Below are 20,605 nucleotides of genomic sequence, written 5' to 3' on the forward strand. Positions count from 1 at the left end.
ACCTTCCACAGACTGTCAGATGATGTGTTTTCCTGGGCTCCCCTTTCACAGCTACCTCCTTCCACTTTGGCAAAGAAAGCCCCCTCCCCACCGTCACGTGATGCGCTGCCCCACAGTGTGCAAAATCCCTGGGACATCCGACGCAGACACCATTCCGAATATCAGTGTCAACGAATGTCCCTTTAATCAAGACACCTCAGCTCCCACCACCTCACCACCTCTGCTTTGCCAGCAAACTCTGTCTGCTTTACCTTCATGATCTGCCTAGATAGACTTCAGCTACATCCATCACCCTACTCCAGTTCCACTATCTCTTTTGCATGGACTAGTGCAGTTTTTCTCCAACCTGGTCCCCTGACTTCCACCCTTGCTCCCCACAGTCTGTTCCCTGGACGGCTGCCAGAGGGTGCCCATGAACACCCGAGTCAGGTCTTGTCCTTCCTGTGCTCAAGAACCCTCCATAGCTTCCACCTGACTCAGAGAAAAATGTGAGTCCCGCGCATGACCCACAAGATCTGTTTGTCACCTGTCTGGCTTCACTTCCTCCTGCTCTCCTCCCTCTCTTCCTCTATTTCAGTCACAATGGCCTCCTTCATGTTCCCTAAACACAACAGGCACATTCCTGCCTCAGGGCCTTTGTATACGCTGTTCCTGCTGCCTGGTATGCTCTTCCCTCAGATCCCCCCATGGCTCCTCCCTCGCCTCCTTCAGGTCTTATCACCTTCTCAGTGAGGCCCTTCCTGACAACTTTATTTAAAAGCCCAACTCTCTCCAGCTCTAGCCCTCTGTACACCCCTTAGCCTCTTGTTAATGCTGCATCCCTAGCAGCTAGAACAGGGCTTGGCACATAGGAGGTGCTTATTAACTATTTATCAAGTAAAAAGGGGTGGGAGAGCAGAAGTACCTCATCCTAAAGCTCAACTCTCTTAGGGACTGCTTCCTGCCCCCAGATAGTTGCCGGAGAGGGGGTACAGGCTGAGGAGCATTCTGGAGTTGGGAGCACTTACACAGCAATGGACATGTTGGCCGCCGACAGAGGACTCACTTCTGCCACCTCCTTGGCTTTCTGTAGAGCGAGTTTCTGGTTGGCTGCTTCTTCTTCTTCTTGCTCATCCTAAAAGACACATGGAGTCCCCCGTTCACAAAACATGGACTAGGCCTTGGAGCCTCACCTTGGACCCTACTGCTAATGAGGGGCAACATGTGGAATATTTATAAGCAGCTATGGCCTGGGTGTTGACCGACCAGAGCCAAGGACTGCAGGTGGGAACAGGTGCCCGACGTTGTTCAAGTGCACTGCTACCCCCTTTATGTGCAGTCTCGATATCCAGCTCACTATTAACCCTATTTTAGCACACAGCCGGAAAGAAAACAAAAGGAAAAAAAGTCTCTCTTCCTCCCCCACAATGGAGATTTCTCTGCGCCCTGTCTCAATGAGCCGGAAGTCAATGCAGAGATTTTCCTCTCACTTTACCTTCTGGGTTGTGCTCTCTGAACCAGGACTTTTCAAAAACACTGACTAGCCCCCACGTGCAGAAGAAAAAAAAACCTGGTGTCCCCTGGCCCATCCCATGCACTGCCAACAGCTTCCAGAAGGGGAATCAGGAGAGGAGCTTATATTCTCAGCCGGTTAGGTTGGGGGAAGATGTTTTAAAAATACATACAGAAAAAGATGTTTTGGGGCTTTAAATCCTTCTTCAGCCTTCATGCAGGGCCTCATTCGTAAAACAGAAAAGCCAACAAAGAAAAAGCAAAGAAAAAGCAACGAGAAAGAAATGGCCAGAGATGAACCCACCCGTAAGAAGAGTCGTGCTATGGCAGGGCACCTCTCCCCCTGCACTGGGATCTCTGGGGCAAGCAGCAACCTTACCACCTTGGAAATGCTCAGATCAGGACACTCCGCCAGTGACAACACGGAGGTGGGACCTGGCCTTGCCGCCCCTTCTCATAAGACCTCCCTTTCTCCTTGGCACCTCACTCAGCATTTCTCAGAGCCCAGTCCCTGGACGACCTGCCTTAGTATCACTGCAAATGCAGACTCCCAGGCCCCTGGGAGAGCCCGGGTCTGGGCCCCAGAATCTGCGCCTGGGTGCGTATCAAGCATGGGTCAAGTTTAAGCAGCAGCAAACGTGGCTAAGATCGCAGGTTCTAGACCTACCTGGCTTCAAATCTCAGCTCCTCCGCTTACTGCTGATGTCAGGCGAGTTGCCTCACGTCTTGGGGCCTCACCATCCTCACCTAAAATTTCCACTCTCCCTGACTTTCCTTCCCTCACTCTTCTCTCCATCTGACATATTTATTTCTCGTCTATCTCTCCCACTGGAAAGTCAGCCCCACGAGGGCAGATTTTTGCCTACTCTGTTCACTGCCGTGTCCTTGGCTCCTAGACCAGGCCATGCTCACAGTAGGTGCTCAATAAATGCTTTTGGATGAATGACACAGTCTGTAAAGTGGGGCTCAGAGAACTTACTTCTCAGGGTTTCTGTGAAGATTCAATGAGATGAAAAGACACTAGGGGCTTAGCAGTGTACCTGCCTTGTATGAAATGCTCAAGAAATGCTTGTAGAATAAATGAAGGAAACAATGTGGGTCTGGAGGAGAATGTCCATCCTTCATAGATGATCTTGCCTCTCTCCTTCCCCTTCTCCCACCCTCATGGCGCACCCTCTCCCCGGTGACAGCCTCTGAGGATGGGCTCCCGGAACTTGGGATGAGCACACGGTTGGATCAGCCCCCGGAGCCAGGCAGCTCCATGGTGACCAGGCCCGGGGCCGTGTGCTTGGGGTAGCAGAGACTTCCGTTTCCCCCGAGTCGGAGCAGGGCCCGGGAAACTCTCCCTCCCTCCTGCCAGGGCTAGCAGATGGAGGGTTTGGCAGCGTCCACTCAGTTCGGTTCAACACCTCGAGGCTCAGGAGATGGGGCCGTGAAGCGGAGGGATGCCCTAGGCCTGGCCCTCCTGGGCCGACAGGAAGACTCTGCACATGTTCTCTTAATGCAATGGGGCTGTTTCCCAACACCCTCCTCTCAAATTGCAAGAAAATGTGCCCGGCTTCCTTTGCGCAATGCACAACCTGCATAACCATTCCCCGCAGCCCTGTTCGTGGGCTATCCCAGGGAGGTGAGCTGTGGGACTGAAAGCAATGTTGCCTCCTCTGTGCCTAGCTGAGCTGGACCTGAGTCCCAGGGAGCTCAAGGCTGCTCAAAGGGGCATCTGCCAGCAAGGTTTGCTTGGGTAACCCAACATCACTGACAGGAGTGATAACTGGGCTTCTTGCGTGGATGGTTCTCAGCCCCCTCTCCCAAATTATCTCCCGACTTCATTGTCCTCTGCTCTTCTCTCATTTCTGCTCCTTAAGGGAATCACATCTCTGCTCTTTCAGCTCCCAGTTATGTGTCAAGTTCACTTACCCTCCCTGGACCTCAGCTTTCCCATCTGTGAAATGGGGAGAACAGTAAATCCCCACCTCTTTCACTGTGGTTTTTACTTTGTATCTTTGCCTGCTCAGCTGGGGCTCCAGTGAAAGCCAGCAGAGCCTGTAGGTAAAGAACTTGGGTTCTGGAGCTTGCCAGGCCTGGGTTCCCAGGCTTTCTTTTACCAGCTCTGTCCAGTGAAAGCTCTAGGGCCCGGTTGTGCCTAGGGACCGATAGAGGCTCCGTTTATTGAGCACTTACTGTATAGCGAGAACCGTGTTGAGTGCCTGTGCACTGTGTGATGTTATAAATAGTAGCTGCTATTATCCTACCATCTGGGACCAGTGACTTTTCCTTTCTGAGGCTCAGTTTCCCCTTCTGCAAAAGGGAGATGGCAGCAATGCCTGGCACCGTAAGCATCACCTAATTCTTTACTGCTGCCACTTGGAGGCAAAGTCCGGCCAGCTCCCAAGCTCATGGGGCCGCGCATGGAGCCTCCAGACCCTGTGCAGGTTATACCCCATCTGTCCGGTCCTTTCAAGCTCTAGGATGGTGACAGTGCTTGCTAGCCTGGGGCCTACACCATTCCTTGGAGGTCCTTTGATGCTGCCTACTCCCTATAAATGGGCACTCCGGTGGAGTCTGCCATCTGTTCCCTGTGGCAGGCCCGCTGCCTTACCACCTCCCACCTCCTCTGCCCTGGAATCCGCTTGGTCAGGGACAGTCTGTTTCAGGGGGAGGGGGTGCCTCCTCCCTGGCCCGGTGCATCCTGGGCAAAAGCTCTAACCCTTTCCCCACCCCCCACGCCCAGCCCAGTCCTGATCTGCCATGAGCAGGTGGTAACTTTGCCACAGGGAGAAACGTTCTCCCACCAACTCCACCTTGGTGAGCTCCTGGGCGTTGGCCAAATTATCCACCGCGATGGCTAAGAACACGTTCAGGAGGGTGTCTGCAGGCACTGGAGTCAGGGAAAGCACCGCCACTTGGACCCTGGCTACCGGGGCCTCCCGGCCCCTCCCTTGCCGCCCCCCCGCATCTGCTCCGCCAGCCGCCCAGGCCTGCCCCACCTCCCCCACGGAGGATACAGTTCCCGAAGAGCGTCAGCACGATGAAGTAAATGGAGAACACCATGCCACCCTGCACGCCCCCCTGAGACTTGATGCCATCATACATGACTTCGTTCCAGTCTTCGCCCGTCAGGATCTGAAAGGGGATGGAGAAACACACAGCCAACCCCTCTCAGCCATGGGCCCCGCGGAGACGCAGCTGTGGGGCTGGAACCTGCCCGAGGCAGCTCTTCCTAGGCCCTTGTCTGGCGGAGGGAGGGTCTTGCCTCATTTGTGAGTGGGAAGGGCCATCCCTGCCCTGAGGGGCTCTCAGTCTGGCTTCTAGGAAAAGGTGATGCTTTTTTCTGCAACTCTGTCTTCCATGGTATGATAAGGGGATTTGCTACAGATGGAGGTGTACCCCCTAAATTCATTGCTCGAAGCTCTCAACCCTCATGTGACAGTATTTGGGGATGGGACCCATGCTGGTGGGTCTCTTGGGATGGGATTGGCGCCTTTCCTTCTAAGAACAGACACCAGAGAACGTGGCCTGTCTCTCTCTCTGTGTCGGGTAAGGAGGTGGCCATCCATAAACCAGGAAGAGAGTCCTACCCAGGAACCGACCATGTGAGCACCCTTGTCATGGACTTCCAGCCTCCCAAGCTCTGTTGCTTAAGCCACATATTCACTGGTCCTTCTGGACTGCTGGGCCTGGGGGCAGGGCGGGAACCAGTGACCAGAGGACGCATCAGGCGCAGGGATGCAGGTGCCGGCAAATATAAGTTGCCCCGATGCTTATGGGATACACTGAGGGGACAGGCGTGCTCATTGGGGAAAAAAAAAATCCAGCTTCCCTCCTTTGTAATATTTTCACAAGGATAAAGTAAATGTGAAAGAACTCCAAAAATGTCAATCCGTTAATGCAGGTTTCTCAGCCTCGGCACTGCTGACATTTGGGGCCGGGTCACTCTCTGGGGTGGTGCCATCCGGTGCACTGTGGGGTGCTGAGCAACAGCCCTGGCCTCCACCCAATAATGCTTCCAGAACTTCCAAGTAAGTGTCCTTGGGGGACAGAATCCCTCTCGGACAAGAAGCTCTGTGCTAAAGATATATGGGTGGTGATTACAACTGTTAGCAATCATGTATGTGGGGGTTCAGAGCTTCATGGGTGGTTTCCCTTTCCAACCCCTGGTCTAGGGGGTCTCATTTAGAAATTACCCTCCCAGGAGAGGGAGAGAGTGAAGTCACAGTTTCCATAAACTCCCTTGTCCCCCTCACCCCAAAGAGACAGAACCCACCAGAAAGGCTCTGGTGGTCCCGAGCAAGGTCAGTTCCAAACCTCAGGGCATATGTCCACATAGGTGCAGAAGTTGCTTTGGGGAGACCACCGAGGGTCTATTTTGCCTTAGAATGTGGGATCAGTGTGTCTTCCAATCTGGGGAGGGTGGGTGTAGCAAACATGTCTTTTATTTTCTCTATTCTGATGCTTTGACCTGGGGCAGCTGGGGCTTGCTGACCCTGGAGGGAGTTAGGGCCAGCTAATTCCCACAAATAGTAAACAACTTGCCTTGTGAGCACACTTTTCAAATGCAAACCAACCAATCCAGAGCCTGTACTCCCGACCACCTCCTCTATAGGCTCTTACACTCAGAGCCGAAAATCCCCTGCCCTAGGCACTCAGGGCAGGTACCAGCCAACCCGAGACAACCCCGATGCCCAGAGCCCACTGAGATAATTCAAACTAGCCAGTTCTGAATCTGCTTAGCCTGCCTCGCTGATCCTTCCTGCAGAAACCACAGTCAAAGCCTTGTGCTCGTGTACCCCCTCCCTTTGCCTCCTGACCCACCCTGGTGCTTCCCCGTGTGGCCCTGTGTGGCATGCATGACTCCCTCTCTTGGGATCTGCAAGTATAACAAACTGTCTTTCCAATGGCAGTTATCTACTGATCTGTTGGCCTCACCATACCTGAATTGATTATAAAACCTGTATTTTAAAACAGAGGGGCAAGGCAAAGCAGAGAAAGAGGGATTTAAGGAAGCCCCTCATATGCTAAATGGGACCTTTAATCTTTGACACTAAGGGGCATCCACCCAAGGGGCCGGGTGAAGACTATACCTGAAACACCGTCATTATTGCTGCTGGAAAAGTGTCGAAGTTGGTAGGAGGAGTCCCTTCATCAAAATTAAACCTGCAGGGAGGACACAGGCATTTCACATTGGCCCTGCCTGGGTGCTGAGGGCTTGGCTCAGCCATCCAGTCTCCAGGGCAACATCTCCAGCATCTCTGTTCCTCAGAAGAAACCCTGACTGGGACCCGGGACCCCGCCCATCTGGGTGAGTGCACTGGGCATCCAGGCCATGAGGAGGGCGGTCTGCGGGATGCAGGTGAGCCTGGGTCTCTGGATGCATTGGACGTGGGTCCGGGGGCACTTGGCCCCAGGGAAGCAGAAGTCGGGGAATCTGCTGAGCACTTACTGGCCACCAAAGAGTTGCATTCCCAAAAGGGCGAAGACAACGATGAACAGGAAAAGGAGGAACAACAGGCTAATGATAGATTTCATGGAGTTGAGAAGAGAGACGACCAGGTTCCTGAGAGATGCCCAGTACCTGCCAACAGAGGCCGGGTGGGGGAGGGGCGGTTAGGCCGGGCATGCTGGAGGTGCTGGAGGTGGCTCCAACCTGGTCCCCATCCTCACCCCTGTTGGGATGCCAGGGAACTCCAAGGACTTACTTTGTGACTTTGAAAATACGCAATAACCTGAGGGCTCGTAACACGCTGATTCCAAAGGATGTGCCGGGTTTTATGACGGCCCAAATGACCTCGAAGATGCTCCCAATGATAACCTAGAACAGAGAACCTGGTCTCGTGTCCAGAGACGTGGAAAACATGCCCTGGCTCTGAGCCTTGCAGGAATCCAACCCAGCTGCCCTCAAATGGAAGCAGGATGAGGGTCTCAGATTCCTCCCATCCCTTTCTTAAAATTGAATAGTAAGTCACGCAGAGCAAAGAATTCCTGAAATGTATAACTGCAAAGTGAAGATCCATGTAACTGCCACCTCCATCAAGAAATAGGACATGTCAACACCCTGGAAGCCTCAAGGGACTCCTAGAGATAACCATCATCCTGAATTTTTAATAACCATTTCCTTGCATTTTTAAAAAATTGAAGTGAAATTCACATAAGACAAAACTAACAATTTGAAGCACACATCTCAGTGGCATTTAGCACATTCACAGCGTTGTGTGACCTTCACATCTCTCCAGTTCCAAAACATTTTCATCACCCCAAAAGAGAGCCCGACCCCATAAGCACTGCCCCCCAACCCCCCACCGCCCCAGTAACCACTAATCTGCTTCCCGTCTCTATGGATTTGCCTGTTCTGGACATTTCATTTAAATGGAAATATGCAGTATGTGACCTTTTGGGTCTGGCTTCTTTCACTTAGCATAATGTTTCCGAGGTCCTTGCCTTTTTAAAATTTTCAAGCATCATCCCTAGCCAATATGGTTTAGTTTTATCCATTTGAACTTGCATCAGCAGAAACATGCTGTACGAACTGATTTTTGTCAGTGTCTGCCTCCTTTTGTGCAATTATCATGCAGGTGAGATTCATCCAGTTGTTAGGTGGGGCTGTTGTTGGTTGCCTCTCATCGCTGTGGAGAATTCCATGATATAGGTATGTCACAACTTATTTATTTATCCGTGCTACTGCAAAGGGATGTTGGTTTGTTTGGTTTAGGCTATTACAAACAAAGCCACTCAGGGCATTCTTGTGAATTGCTCTTGCATGAAGCCCGAGCGGGGGAATCACCAAATCCCCCTGCAAAGGAGGGTCTGCATACTTCCCTCCCACTGGCAGTGGCTAAAAGTCTTGGGAGCTCTGCATCCTCACCAATATTTGGGATGGCCCTCTCATTCCTTCCACATTTGGCTGAGTCTCTCTCATCCAGGGGTGACCCCTATCATTCCCTTTCTGATGTTCCCAGGCCTCAGCCATGCTAGGTAAGAGCTGGGGAAATGAACTCCTTACAACCAGAACACTTACCCCACAGTCAAAGCAGTTGAAGGAAGAGTGGAAGTAAGGCCGTGTCCCAAGCCCGTACATTTTTATAAACATTTCGGACATAAAGAGTCCTAAGAAAATGAATTCTGCATAGTCTAGAGGGGGGGGGGTGGAAACAGAGAGAAGGTTAAGTTTGTGGGGTGGGGGTGCTTCCAGGCGGCTCTGACTTTCCTGTTAATAGCAATCCCGTCCTGTTCTGGCCTAGGGAGGCAGGGAGAGAGGAGAGTCATTGGTGGCCTTGGCCAAAGATTATGTAAGCCTTCTTTTCTGTGGGCCTCAGTTTCTCCTCTATTAAAGGGGAGGAACAACAATGGCCCCCCTACCCTCCAACCCACTGACCCCTGACCAATCTTAAAAAGGAGTAAGGAAAAATTCCCTGGCTCTCCACCTTGTAGTTTTTGCCCTGGTTCAGTGAGAAGGGCTGGACGTGGGTCATGGCCAAGGACCCAGGTTTTGTGCTGGCTGGTGGGTTCCTGGGTGCTTACCATGTTTTTAAAACTAATGCACTAACAAACTAACTGGCTAACTAACAAAATAGCAATGGCCCCAGGATGCCAGTGTATCACAACCTAAGAATGATGATTAATCCACTTTTATATGCCTGAGCTTGAAAGGAAAAATAGAAATAGAAATCATAATGGTGTCCTTTTAGTAATCCTTGCGTCAGGGACTTAGCTGGAGATTCAGGGGCAACCCATCTAAGGTACAGATTTTCTCCTAACTTGGAAAACCTATCTGAGGTCCCCTGGCAAAATCCTGTCTTGCTGATGTCTAAAAGTCTCGAACAAGATAAAGCATTCTTGTCCTTTGGTGAGAAAGCATAATGGTAAATGCCTTGGGGAGAGGTAACATAAGGGTATTTGTCTGCTACAGCAAAGACATGGCTAATTTCAGGACCTTTTCTGAGAGAGCTTTCTTGGTGGGGTAGGAAGATGAGTCATCAGGAAAAGTATGGATATTCACCCCTGGATGGGAAGGGGGGATATGGAGGGTGTCTCAGGGGAAGAAAACATATAGAAAGGAAGATGGAGGACTCAAACTTCCAAGAATGTCAATTTTGGTCATATAACTAATTCTGTTTGAAAGTCAAGGGTGTTTATTAAATCATTCTTTTAAGAGATGGTTTGAACCGTCAAGGTCCTTCGCATTCATTCCTGATTGAAACTTCCCCTTAGTATTTTGGACTCCAGGGAGCTCCCAGTATCTGAAGGAAACCAAGTTCTCTAGGATCGTCAGGCCAAAATATCAGCAAGGGAAATCTGTCTATAACATCTGGTAATTCTAAGAACCACCAGAAACAACTCTGGGAGTACTTAAGAGTTTCTGAAATGCTTGCTTCCCAGTTACCATGGAAACCTGATAGATGGCAATGCACAAGACCTGAGAGAATTGTCTGTAGCACTGGTGGGTCTGGAAGGACTTTCAGGGCCATCAACTCCAATTTCCAGATGAGAAATTTGAGACCCTGAGAAACTACCACACTTCACTGATTCCAAGACAAACACTTTGGGGTGTATCTTAAAATTGACATGTCCCAGTGTAAGATGGTAGCACTGCTTTATTTCTTAGTGGCAAATAAAATAAAAGGGTACTTTATAAATGAAGACGCTTTCGATTGGTAGATGATGGGAGTGACTTGTCCAGGGTCACATGATGAGTTAGAAGCAGTCCAGACATTGAGAATCCAGGTCACCTGGTGACCGGGGAAGGGATCTGTCATCAGACACAGCTTGGATTCTAGGTTCAAATCCTGGTTTTGTCACTTATTAGCTGTGTGACCCTGGGCAAGTTACTTAACCTTTCTGTGTCTCAGTTTTCTCAACTGGGAATAATTAAAGGACCTTTACAGACACAGAGGCCCAGGGCAGGAAGTCCCAACCCCCTGTTCCTGAACCAGGACAGACAGAGCCAAGTGATTAGTGCAGAGAACATGGGAGATTAAAAATAGGCTACAAGAGGAGGTTAAGACAAGAACTAAAGAGTCCTCATTTGTAAGTCTCCAGGGGGACCAAATGTAATCACTAAGTTTGGAACTAGGTCAGGGCTCTCAGAAGGAGAGCTGGTCCCTGGGGGGTGTCCTGAGGGGTCAACCAATGTGATCGAGAACAAGGAAGGTTACAAGGAAACAATGACCTGGACCAGGCTCCTGGGCTTCTCTAGGCTGAAGACTCGACTATCTCCACTGGCTGTCTGGGTCAATTCCAAAAGAGGTCAGAAGGGGAAAGAAGCCACAGACCTAAGTCAGACAAACCAGTACATGCGGGAGGAGGGCAGCCATCAGGCAAAAAGGTTTAGGGAAATCTTCACTTGGGGCCCATAAGCCAGAGCCTGGGCATGGACTTGCCTTCCTCACTGCCCAGACACTGCTCTTGTTGATTGCTCGGAGCTCCTTATTTTTTAAAACCTGGTTAGAAGTCTCCCTACCTTTCACTGCTTCTCCTCACCCTCAACTGGCCATCAACTTTGATACTATCTTATGCTAACTCCTGGAATCTGGGAATAGGCCCAGAAGGGCAAAGCCTTAGGGGTCCTGGTACCCACTGAGGGAGCAAGATGTCCTCACACTTGTTGGAGGAGATCTTCTAGAAATGAATTCCAGGTTTAAGGAAGTCAAAAAGAGCAAGAGAGGAAAGGGGGGGAAAGCAGAAGGTTTGAAAGAAGAGGGGAGAAGCCAGGAGTGTCAGAAATGAGCAGAGAAAATGGGGACAACATAAGGGCCACTCTTTGTTCCTAAAGCATCCCCATCTCTCAACCACAAATTACTTATTTTAACATCCTCAGAAGATACACCCATTAATTAGATGTGTGTTTCTGTCTCTATCTGGCTGTCTTGTGGTCTCTACCCTTTTCTGTCTCTCTTCCAACACTCCTTTCACCAGTGCCCCATGCCTCTCTCTTAAAAAAGCATCACAGTAGTATTTGGTGGCCTGAATTCCAGCCCCCAGGCCCAAAGAAGATGGGCTCTGTTGTTGTGGTAGCAGTTACAGACGCATCCAAATGAAAGGACAGATTCAACAAGAGCCAAGGAAGGAACACACACCACCAGAGGAGGAGAAGGGAAAAGGGTGTGAAGAAGGGATTGGGGAGCGGGTGGGTCCAGGGCCAGGTGGTACTCACAGAGGAAGTCGGAGAGCCACTCGGGCTGGTTGTAGTGAACAATAGCAACACACAGCGTGTTGAGGGCTACCAGACTGAGCACAGTCCAGTAGAAGGCCTGAGTTTTGACCATGCGGCGGATGTAGAAACGCATCCTTCTCTCCTTTTTGTGAAAAAAAGTCGAGTTCTCCAGCTTGGCACTTTTAATGCTGGCTCGGGCGAAGGGAGACCCTGCCAAGGAAAGGATAGAGAATGTCAGGGTGTTCCTGTGGAGGAAATTAACTGATGGGCGGCCCAGGCACGGAATCTGGCCAGGGGATCCATTAGCCTTCCTGGTGAGCCCTCTGGCCCGAGGGAACCAACATGACCCAGGGCTTAGCCTTCCAGAGACAGAGCTTACAAGAAGGCAAAAATAATAGTATTGGAAACAACCAATGAAAGTTCTGGATGTCAGTGGGGAGGCAGATGGCTCTCCACTGATGGAGTCAACTTTCTGTGTCTCCCTCTCCTGGCCACATCTGATGATTCTGGGGGTCATGCCACAAGGGGAATGAGGAAGGAGCTCAGGACACTTGGTGCAGGGCCAAGCAGCAGAGCTGCATGCTGCATGCTTGGGAGGCCTCCAGGAAGAGGTGTGAATAGGACCCTAGTTCCCATGGACACTTCACTTTAGGCATGACCACCAAGGAATGAGCCACCAAGGAATCTGCCTGCATATACTTTTACTTGTGGAACATCTACTGTGTGCCAGACTCTATTCTAGGTGTTCAGGATACACTAGTCAACAGACAGAGCCCTGCCTTTCTGGGCCCAATCTCCATTTGGGGACAGAGACAGCAAATATAATAAAAAAGTAAATTAATAGTGTGATGGAAGTTACAAAGAACTTTGGGAAAAAGAAAAAGTAGTGTAAGGGGATGGGGAGTCCCAGAAGGGACCATGGGGCAGGCTGCCATATTAAGTCAAGTGGTCAAGGTGAAGGTGTTGACCTAAGTCATCTCAGTTTGTAGGAAGAGTTAACAGGTCTTGAGGCAGAAATATGCCTGCCTGGCATATTTGGGGAATGACATCCAGAAACCAGTATGGCCGGAGTGGAGTGGCTGAGGGGGAGAGAAGGAGTTGGTGAGAACAGGGAGGGGACAATGTGGGACAAGCAGGGCTTCATGGGTTGTGGGGAAAACCTGGGCTTTTGTTCTGAATGAGATGGGGACTACAGAGGTTTGAGCAGAGGAGGGAGGGGACCTGACTCAGGTGCTCACAAGCGCCCCCTGGCAGCCGTGGGGGGGATCAGACTGTGGAAGGCCAGGGCAGGAACAAAGAAGGGGCGGCTGCACTGGTCCAGGCCAGCAACGACGCCGCTTGACTCTGCCATGGCGGAGAAAGCAGAAGAGTGGGCCGATTTGGGATGTGCTCCTTAAGGGAGATGTCAACACCCGCTGCTGGATCAAGTGTGAGTGTGTGAGAGAGGGAGGAACCAAGGTTTTAGGTCTGAGCCCCTGGAGGGACAGAGCTGCCCTCCAATGATAGTGGACAGGTTTGTGGGGAGGTTCGGAGCTCAGTTTTGGATGAACTGATTTTATCTTCTTAAATGATCTCTTTTTGAAGACTGTCAATTGCACTCATTTGTTTGTTTATTGTTCTTTGGCTCATTCCCTCTTTCACCTAGTTCATTGACTCATGCATCCATTAGCTGATTTGTCCAGTCACTCATTCGTCCATCCGGCTTGTGCATCAACCCCATCCCACTAGCCAGGCATGGGACACAGCAGACATCTCGCAGGATGCCACTTTCTTCCTATTCACAAATTTCTAAACACACTCCTGCTCAGCAGGAGCTGGCCAGGCCTGGTAGCTGGACCCCTCTCTCATGTCCATCACCTGCCTGACCTCACAGGCATTGAGAACCCCAAGGTGGCTCCTCATGATCCTTCCCACTTGGGGCATTTCTGGCCCTGGTCTCTGTAGCCCCCAAAGATGTGCCCAGACCCACAAGCATCCACAGGGCATGGCAGAGAGGAATGAGACTTTTGAAGGTCTCAGGTCAGGTTGGGATGCTCCATGGGGAGAAGGAGGGAGAGAAGGAGAGAGAGAGAGTTGGGGTAGAGCTCAGTCACTGGGCAGGAGGTTCTTCACTCCTACTCTTGCTGGAGCCACGCTGAAAAGCTGGTCCTATCACCAACCACCAAATGACCTTGGGCAAGTCACTTTGCATCTTGGGGCTCCAGTGTCTCCATCTGTAAACTGGGGACAACCACACTTCCCACCTTGCAGGGCTGTGGGGAGGAATACACTTTAGCATGATGCTGACACATTATGCTTATTGGTCATGATAATCTTATACTGTAACCCCAAGAGATACAATGAGGATCTGGTTCATGTGCCAACTTTTGGAGCAAGTCTTTCCTGATCACTGGCCCGGAGACAAGTCCCTCAAGCACAGCACTCTTGGGGAAGGGAAAGAGAAGCAAACGTTAATTGAACACCTACTACATGCTAGGCCCGTATGAGCTGTGTATTGTCATCTGTGTTGTATTTCATGCTCCACCTTGACCCATCCTCATCTCTGATTTTTCTCTGTGGTCTGGAATTGTAATTGCAGGCAATCTTTAGATCTTAAAAATATTTTAATAAGAGATTTTATGAAACCCAACAGATCCAAAATATTATCATTTCAACATAGCATCAGTATAAATATATGTTAAAGAGATAGTTTACACTCTTTTTTTTTTTTTTTTTTGGTACTAGAACTTCCAAATCTGATGTGTTAGAATGAAGCACATCTTGGTTCACACCAGCTATACTCAAGGGATCAAGAGCTACAGGTGGCTAGTAGCAGTCTAGAATGTTCTCTGGTGAGGATGGTAGTCTGTCACCACCCAGGTTTAATCTGGGGATTTGGGGCAATGGACAGGTCCCTAAAATTCTCTGTAAATGGAAGTAGATCCTGCCTAAGTTGTGGGTTGAACTGTGTCCCTCAGAGAGACGTGCTGAACTCCTAACACCCAGTACCCATGAACGTGACTTTACTTGGAAGTAGGGTCTTTGCGGCTGTAATCAAGTTAAGGTGAGGTCACATTGATTAGGGTGGGCCTTAAATCCCATGACTGGTGTCCTTATAAGAAGAGAAGAGCCACACAGGTGCACAGGAAGACCATGTGGTGACAGAGGCAGAGACTGGAGACAGAGAAGCCGAGGATCGCTAACACCCCCAGAAGCCGCGTGGGGCAGGGAACAGATTCTCCCCTGAAGCCTTCAGAGCCAGCACAGCCCTGCCGATACCTTGATTTTAGTTTGGACTTCTGCTCCAGAACTGTGAGAAAATAGATTTCTATTGTTTTAAGCCACCCAGTGTGTGGTATTGTAACATGGAGCCCTCATAAATGGATGCACGCACCCCATTCTGCATAAAGCCCAGTTTAAAAACTCCTTCGTGAAGCTTTACTTTTCCACCAAATTCCTCCCTGCCCATGCAGCCAGCCATTAGATTCCTCATAATTAGTCTTTGTCGCTTTTAAGTAACTTAAACTTATAACTTATGTAATTACTTTTTTTTATTTCAAAAGTAATGCCTGTCACTAATTCGTACATTTTAGAAAAATGTCACGTAGAAAGTGAAAATCCCTTTCGATCCTCCAATTTCCACATTTTTAAGTAGATATACTTAATATTGTTCTTAAAATGGGATCATAAATTTTACATAATGCTGTGCAACTTGCTTTTTTCATCAAGAAATTGATTTCAAACATTTTTCCATGCCAGTAGCAACCCTGTTCTTTTTCCTGGCTGCATAATAGTCCATCATGTATAAATACTGTAATTTCTTCAGTCATGTCCCCATTTCTGGGCACATGGGTTGTTTCTGGTTTTCACTTTTTCAAAAAGTATTTTATTTATTTATTTGAGAGGGAGAGAAAGAGAGAGCTAGAGAAAGAGAATGCGAACAAGGGGGAGCTGCAGGAGATGGAGAAGCAGACTTCCCACTGGGCAGGGAGCCCGACGTGGGGCTCGATCCCAGGACCCCAGGATCATGACCTGAGCCGAAGGCAGACGCTTAACTGACTGAGCCACCCAGGCATCCTGTGGTTTTCACTTTTTAAAAAAAATATTTTATTTTTAAGTAAGCTCTACACCCAATGTGGGGCTTGAACTCATGACCCTGAGATCAAGAGCCACATGCTCTACTGACTGAGCCAGCCGGGCACCTCTGGTTTTCACTTTTTTGAACACCAGAAACAACACTGTTGAGAAGAGGCATAGGCCTTTTGCACACATGGAAGAAATGCTTTTGAAGTGGAAATGCTAGGTCAAAGAATATAAACATCTATAATTAAATAATACCAAATCATATATTGGAAACACTGAATATTATACTCCTGCCAACAGCATATGACAATGCTCATTTCCCCACATCCTTGCCAACACTGGGTAGTATCACTTTTCCATCTTTTCTAGAATGACTGATGAAAAATAATTTCTCCACCAATTAAGAGCAGGTACCCAATCTTATCCATAGGGGAGATCCTGACTTGAGTATGCCAATTTTTTTTCAGCACCTGGCATTTAAAACATGTAGTACGAACAAAATATATTTGCCTATCAAAATACAACAAAACATTTAAAAAAAATGGAAGCAACCTTGGGAAAATGTGTGGGCCAGACAGAACCCATCAAATACATAGAACACTGATGGAGTGCTCCCGTTCTTGAACTTGCTGGAAGGAGGGAAACAGATGTATTCCACAAGTTGAAATAGGACTAGTTCATCATTACAAGGAAAAGAGTGTTTTGGCTAGAAATTAAAAATGCAAAAAACAAGCTTTAAGGTATCATTACAGACCTACTTCACTGGGAAAGGAAATTAAAGGGGAAATACGCAGTGGCCGGGATGGGGGATCCGTGATTGTATGAGTACTTGGCAGGTTTATAAATGGGTTCCGTGCTTTGGAAACTCAGAGTGGTTCTTTGAATAATGAGTTGAAAAGCTGTTAATATCTTTGATCCTATAATTATTCCCCAAGGAAACACGCCCAAAGGGTGGGGGGAGTAATTGTACATCAATGTTCGCAGCGGTGCTTCTCATTGGGGCAAAAATTGGAAACAACTCCAACACCATATGATAAGGCCACGGCCAAGCAAACTACAGTGTAGCCACCCTTATGGAGTAAAGGGAATGATGTCGAAACTTAGCATTCAGGTCAAAAACTAGGGTGGAGTGAAAACAGCAGAGTACAGAACAGATGATGCCTGTAGACTGGAACTATGTGTGTATGTTAAATTCCCTTCTCCCCTTCCTTCCTGCTGTTTTTTTGTTGTGAGGGGGGAGAGGCAGAGGGAGAGGGAGAGAAGGAATCTTAAGCAGGCTCCACGCTCAGCACAGACCCTGATGCGGGGCTCCATCTCAAGAACCTGAGTTGAAATCAAGAGTTGGACATTTAGCCAACTGAGTCATCCAGGATCCCCTAAAAGATTTTATTTTTAAGTCATCTTTGCACCCAGTGTGGGGCTCGAACTCAACCTGGACATTAAGAGATGCATGCTCTACCAACTGAGCCACCCAGGCTCCTCCCACCTTCTTGTTTCTCTGCCTCTAGTTTTTCCTCCTGTCTCTCTTTTCCTGCCCCCTCTTTCTTCCTCCAACCACACAGTTTAAATGCCTTCTCCCCTCAGAGTCATGTGTTATTTCCCCTGTCTGGATGCTCTCCCACTTTCATTACTCGGAGAAGGTCAAAAGTCCACACAATCAGGAGGGGTGCGCAGGGGGAAGGGTAAATGTTCCCTCCCCCTCAAACGCTGCCCTTGGCAACAACCAACGGCAACAGACGGAGTACAGCCTTCCCCATGGTTCTCTCTGCTTTCACTGCCATAATGAACTCCTACCCATCCTTCAGTTTTCAGCTTCAGTGTCACCTCCTCTGAGAAGGCTTCCCTGATCACACCCCATTCTTTCAGAGCAGGCCAAACCCGGGGTGTCTCCTCTGCAGCACCATTACCATGACAGATTTATTTCGGTAATTATCTGTTCAACATCTGTGTCCTGCACTTGACTGCAAGCGCCACGTGGGTAGGGATTTGGCTCCTGTCTTGTTCACAATTGGCACCTAATAACAGCAGCCCCTCAGTGAGCACTAATGAACCCTAATATCATGACTGGGAGCTTATTCTCTCCCAGGCGCCCTTCTAAATGCTTAATGTGGATTCTTTTGTTTAAGTTTTCACAATGGGATTAGGAAACAGGCACTGCTGTTATTCCCATCATCACATCATCTGCCCCAGGACACACAGGTGGAAAGGGACAGAGTAGGGACCCAAATCGAGGGACCATGGTTCCCAGCCCTTCAGCTCCCATCTCTCGCACGATCAGTGAGAGCCGAGCACCAGGCTGGGGCAGGAGGGACTCACCCACAGAGGTGATGTCGGCCAGCTGATCCTCAGCTTCCTCGGGGTTGAGCAGATCTGTCTTGCTCTTCTTTATGGTGGCTCTCCGCAGAGCTCCAACAATGGAAACATGGCAAGAGAAAAGGACGTTACCCTTTCTGAGACAAGACCATACCTCGGTGTCCTTGGGTTCTTGGTGCCAGGGACTTACTACATGTTGTTGGGTTAATTAACCCTCGTGGTCATCCACGGGGTGGTGGGAAGTAAGAATACGCCCATTTTATAAACGTGACACCGAGGCTCAGGGCCGTTGCATGATTTTGCCCCAGGGGTAAAGACGAGAATCAAGGCCTGTTCAGTCTGACTCTAAGTCTGGGCTCTCAGCCACCCTCTCCCCTCTGGGATGCCCGGGACTGGACATACAGGGACTCCTATGAAAGCAGCCTGCCCTTGACCTTTAGCACGCTTGCTAGGCAGGCTGAGACTGTGGATGCCTTCCCTCAATATTTAGGTGCCATTCCTCCCCCATGAGCTCTCCAGGGGACAATGAGTTCAGGCACACACTTCCAACAAAATGATTTAGACACCCCCATGAGTCCATCTCTTCCCCTCCCCCCAAAATAGTAAAATCCATTTTGTAATCTACTGAGATAAAGCCCAGCTCCTTTACTTCCTTTTCAATCCTGGTATTTTTCAATCCAAAGTCATTGCTCTGTTTAGCCAAATTTCTAACATGTGAGACAACTGTCCTGAATAGTAAGCTGGATTCTTGGTTATTGATCTATTTAGCGAACACAGATGGGACTGACCCTGAGCCAGGCACTGTTGTAGGCATTCTATTGGAAGCATTAATGCAATCTCCATAAATTGTCCAGTGAAGTAGGTATTAATACTGTCATGCCCATTTTATGAATGAGGAAGACTGAGGCACATGGTTAAAGCAGAAAGGGCAGGTCAGAAAATGTAAAACCAAAGTCCTGAAATGCCCCCAAGAAGCAGATTCGCCCCATGCCTGTATCTCCCTGGTCATGACCTGATCTCGTGTTTGTTCTTGAAGTCACCTGGGCTCTGAGCATCCATCCCCTGGAGGCCCCTCAGAAGCAAACAATTCGTTCCCCCAGCACTGGCTGCTGTGGTCTCCCCTGGGATCCACCCCCGAGCCACGTTCAGAGCAGTTACCATCAAAGGGATGCCTCTGCTCCCCGTCGGTTTCATCCTCGGCAAGGATCACCTCTTCTGAAGAGGAAGAGCACATAGTTAAGCTCCAGCGCCTGCAGGCCTCTCCTGGGCTGGGTTCCCTTGGGTCAGGAAGGAGAAGGGTCTTCCCAGCCACCTTCACTCTCTCCTTGCTGAATCCGGCAGCTCAACCAGCCAGAAATGTGCTGCTTTGTTCTTCCTGACTCCCAGCCTCACTTCAACAACTGTATAAGGGCCAACACCACCTCTACTTCCCTCAAAATAAAGTTTCCTTACTGTGACCCGTAAGGCCTTGCCTGATTCGGCCCCTGTCACCTCCCGGTACTCGCGTCCTCCCATTTTCCACTGCATGTATTCTGCTCCAGCCACACTGGCTTCCTCGCTATGACTCAACACCGCTCCCACCTCAGGGCCTTTGCACTTGCTATTCCCTTTGCCCAGAGCCCCTTGTGCTAGACATCCACAGGGCTTCCTCCGGGTCTGCTTGGACATCACCTCCTCAGAGAGACCCTCTCTGACCACCCCACCTCCTCCAACTGTTTCCCACTTCCTACCCTGCTTTATTTTTCTTCTCAGCATTGGGGAGCACTCAACAGTATGTGTCCTCGTTTATTTTCTGTCTCCTTCAGTAGAACGCCGGAGCCTCGAGGGCGGGGATTTGGTCTTTTGTTCACTGCCATATCCTCAGTGTGTAGAACAGTTCCGGACACACAGTGGGCGTTCCATAAGCATCTGCTGAATGGCTGAACCAATAAACACGTGCCCCCTGTGTGTCCGGCGCTGCTCTTTCTCGGGGGCTTAGCTTGGATGATCTTACTGCATTCCCCACAGCCCGGCAAGAGAGACACTATCACATCTCCGTTTAACAACCAAGGAGACTGGAGTGCAGGAAAGTGAGCTTCGCGGCTAGGAGGTGGCAGAGCTGGGATGTCAACCGAAGTTCCTCTGCTATTATGTGACATCCTATCCTGGTGTCGCCCTGGAAGTTTCTCTACCCTGCTCCAGATTCCTGTTGCTGAGAAGTGGGGCCGCCAGGCCAGGTCCTCTTTCTCCCACTGTCAGGGTCCTCCCCTCACCCACCTGCAAGCTGCATGCAGGACCCACCGTGTGCTCCGAGGCTCCTGGGATGAAAGGGCCTCACCTGCTTTTGAGATCCACTCCATGTACCCATTGAGCTCTCGTTCGATCTGTTGCTGCCGCCTGAGCTTCAGAAAAGCCCGCCGGTTCTCCACCCGCTCCCTTTCTTTGGCAAACTCCCTGCAGAAGCAGGAAAGAGCCAGGTCTGGCTGTTGTCAGCATTTTAGGGACTCTGTGTGTGTGTGTGTGTGTGTGTGTGTGTGTGTGCGCGCACGCGTGTGCGTGCATGCATGTGCATGTGTTTGGAGGTTCAGAAACTCCTAGAGGGCAGGCGGTGGA

The 20,605-nt window shown here is 49.7% G+C and overlaps 1 protein-coding gene across 11 annotated transcripts in view; it reads right to left on the bottom strand.

The window, feature by feature from the left end:
• The window catches only part of CACNA1A (calcium voltage-gated channel subunit alpha1 A), a 210,364-nt gene that overhangs the window by 73,104 nt on the left and 116,655 nt on the right, over positions 1-20,605 (bottom strand). For 7 of the 11 annotated variants that reach the window (XM_027586366.2, XM_035722017.1, XM_027586365.2 and 4 more), the window contains exons 8-18: positions 20,331-20,446; positions 19,172-19,228; positions 18,017-18,109; positions 11,639-11,848; positions 8,504-8,616; positions 7,188-7,300; positions 6,932-7,063; positions 6,573-6,645; positions 4,497-4,614; positions 4,293-4,360; positions 1,008-1,114 (exon numbers count right to left, since the gene is read on the bottom strand). In XM_027586366.2, the coding sequence (XP_027442167.1) occupies positions 1,008-1,114; positions 4,293-4,360; positions 4,497-4,614; positions 6,573-6,645; positions 6,932-7,063; positions 7,188-7,300; positions 8,504-8,616; positions 11,639-11,848; positions 18,017-18,109; positions 19,172-19,228; positions 20,331-20,446 (1,200 nt within the window). The remainder of the gene's footprint in view (positions 1-1,007; positions 1,115-4,292; positions 4,361-4,496; positions 4,615-6,572; positions 6,646-6,931; positions 7,064-7,187; positions 7,301-8,503; positions 8,617-11,638; positions 11,849-18,016; positions 18,110-19,171; positions 19,229-20,330; positions 20,447-20,605) is intronic. The other 4 variants (XM_027586362.2, XM_027586361.2, XM_027586359.2 and 1 more) reach the window with 1 other exon arrangement.

The sequence above is a fragment of the Zalophus californianus genome, chromosome 1, assembly GCF_009762305.2.
Source record: "Zalophus californianus isolate mZalCal1 chromosome 1, mZalCal1.pri.v2, whole genome shotgun sequence".
Taxonomy (NCBI): domain Eukaryota; kingdom Metazoa; phylum Chordata; class Mammalia; order Carnivora; family Otariidae; genus Zalophus; species Zalophus californianus.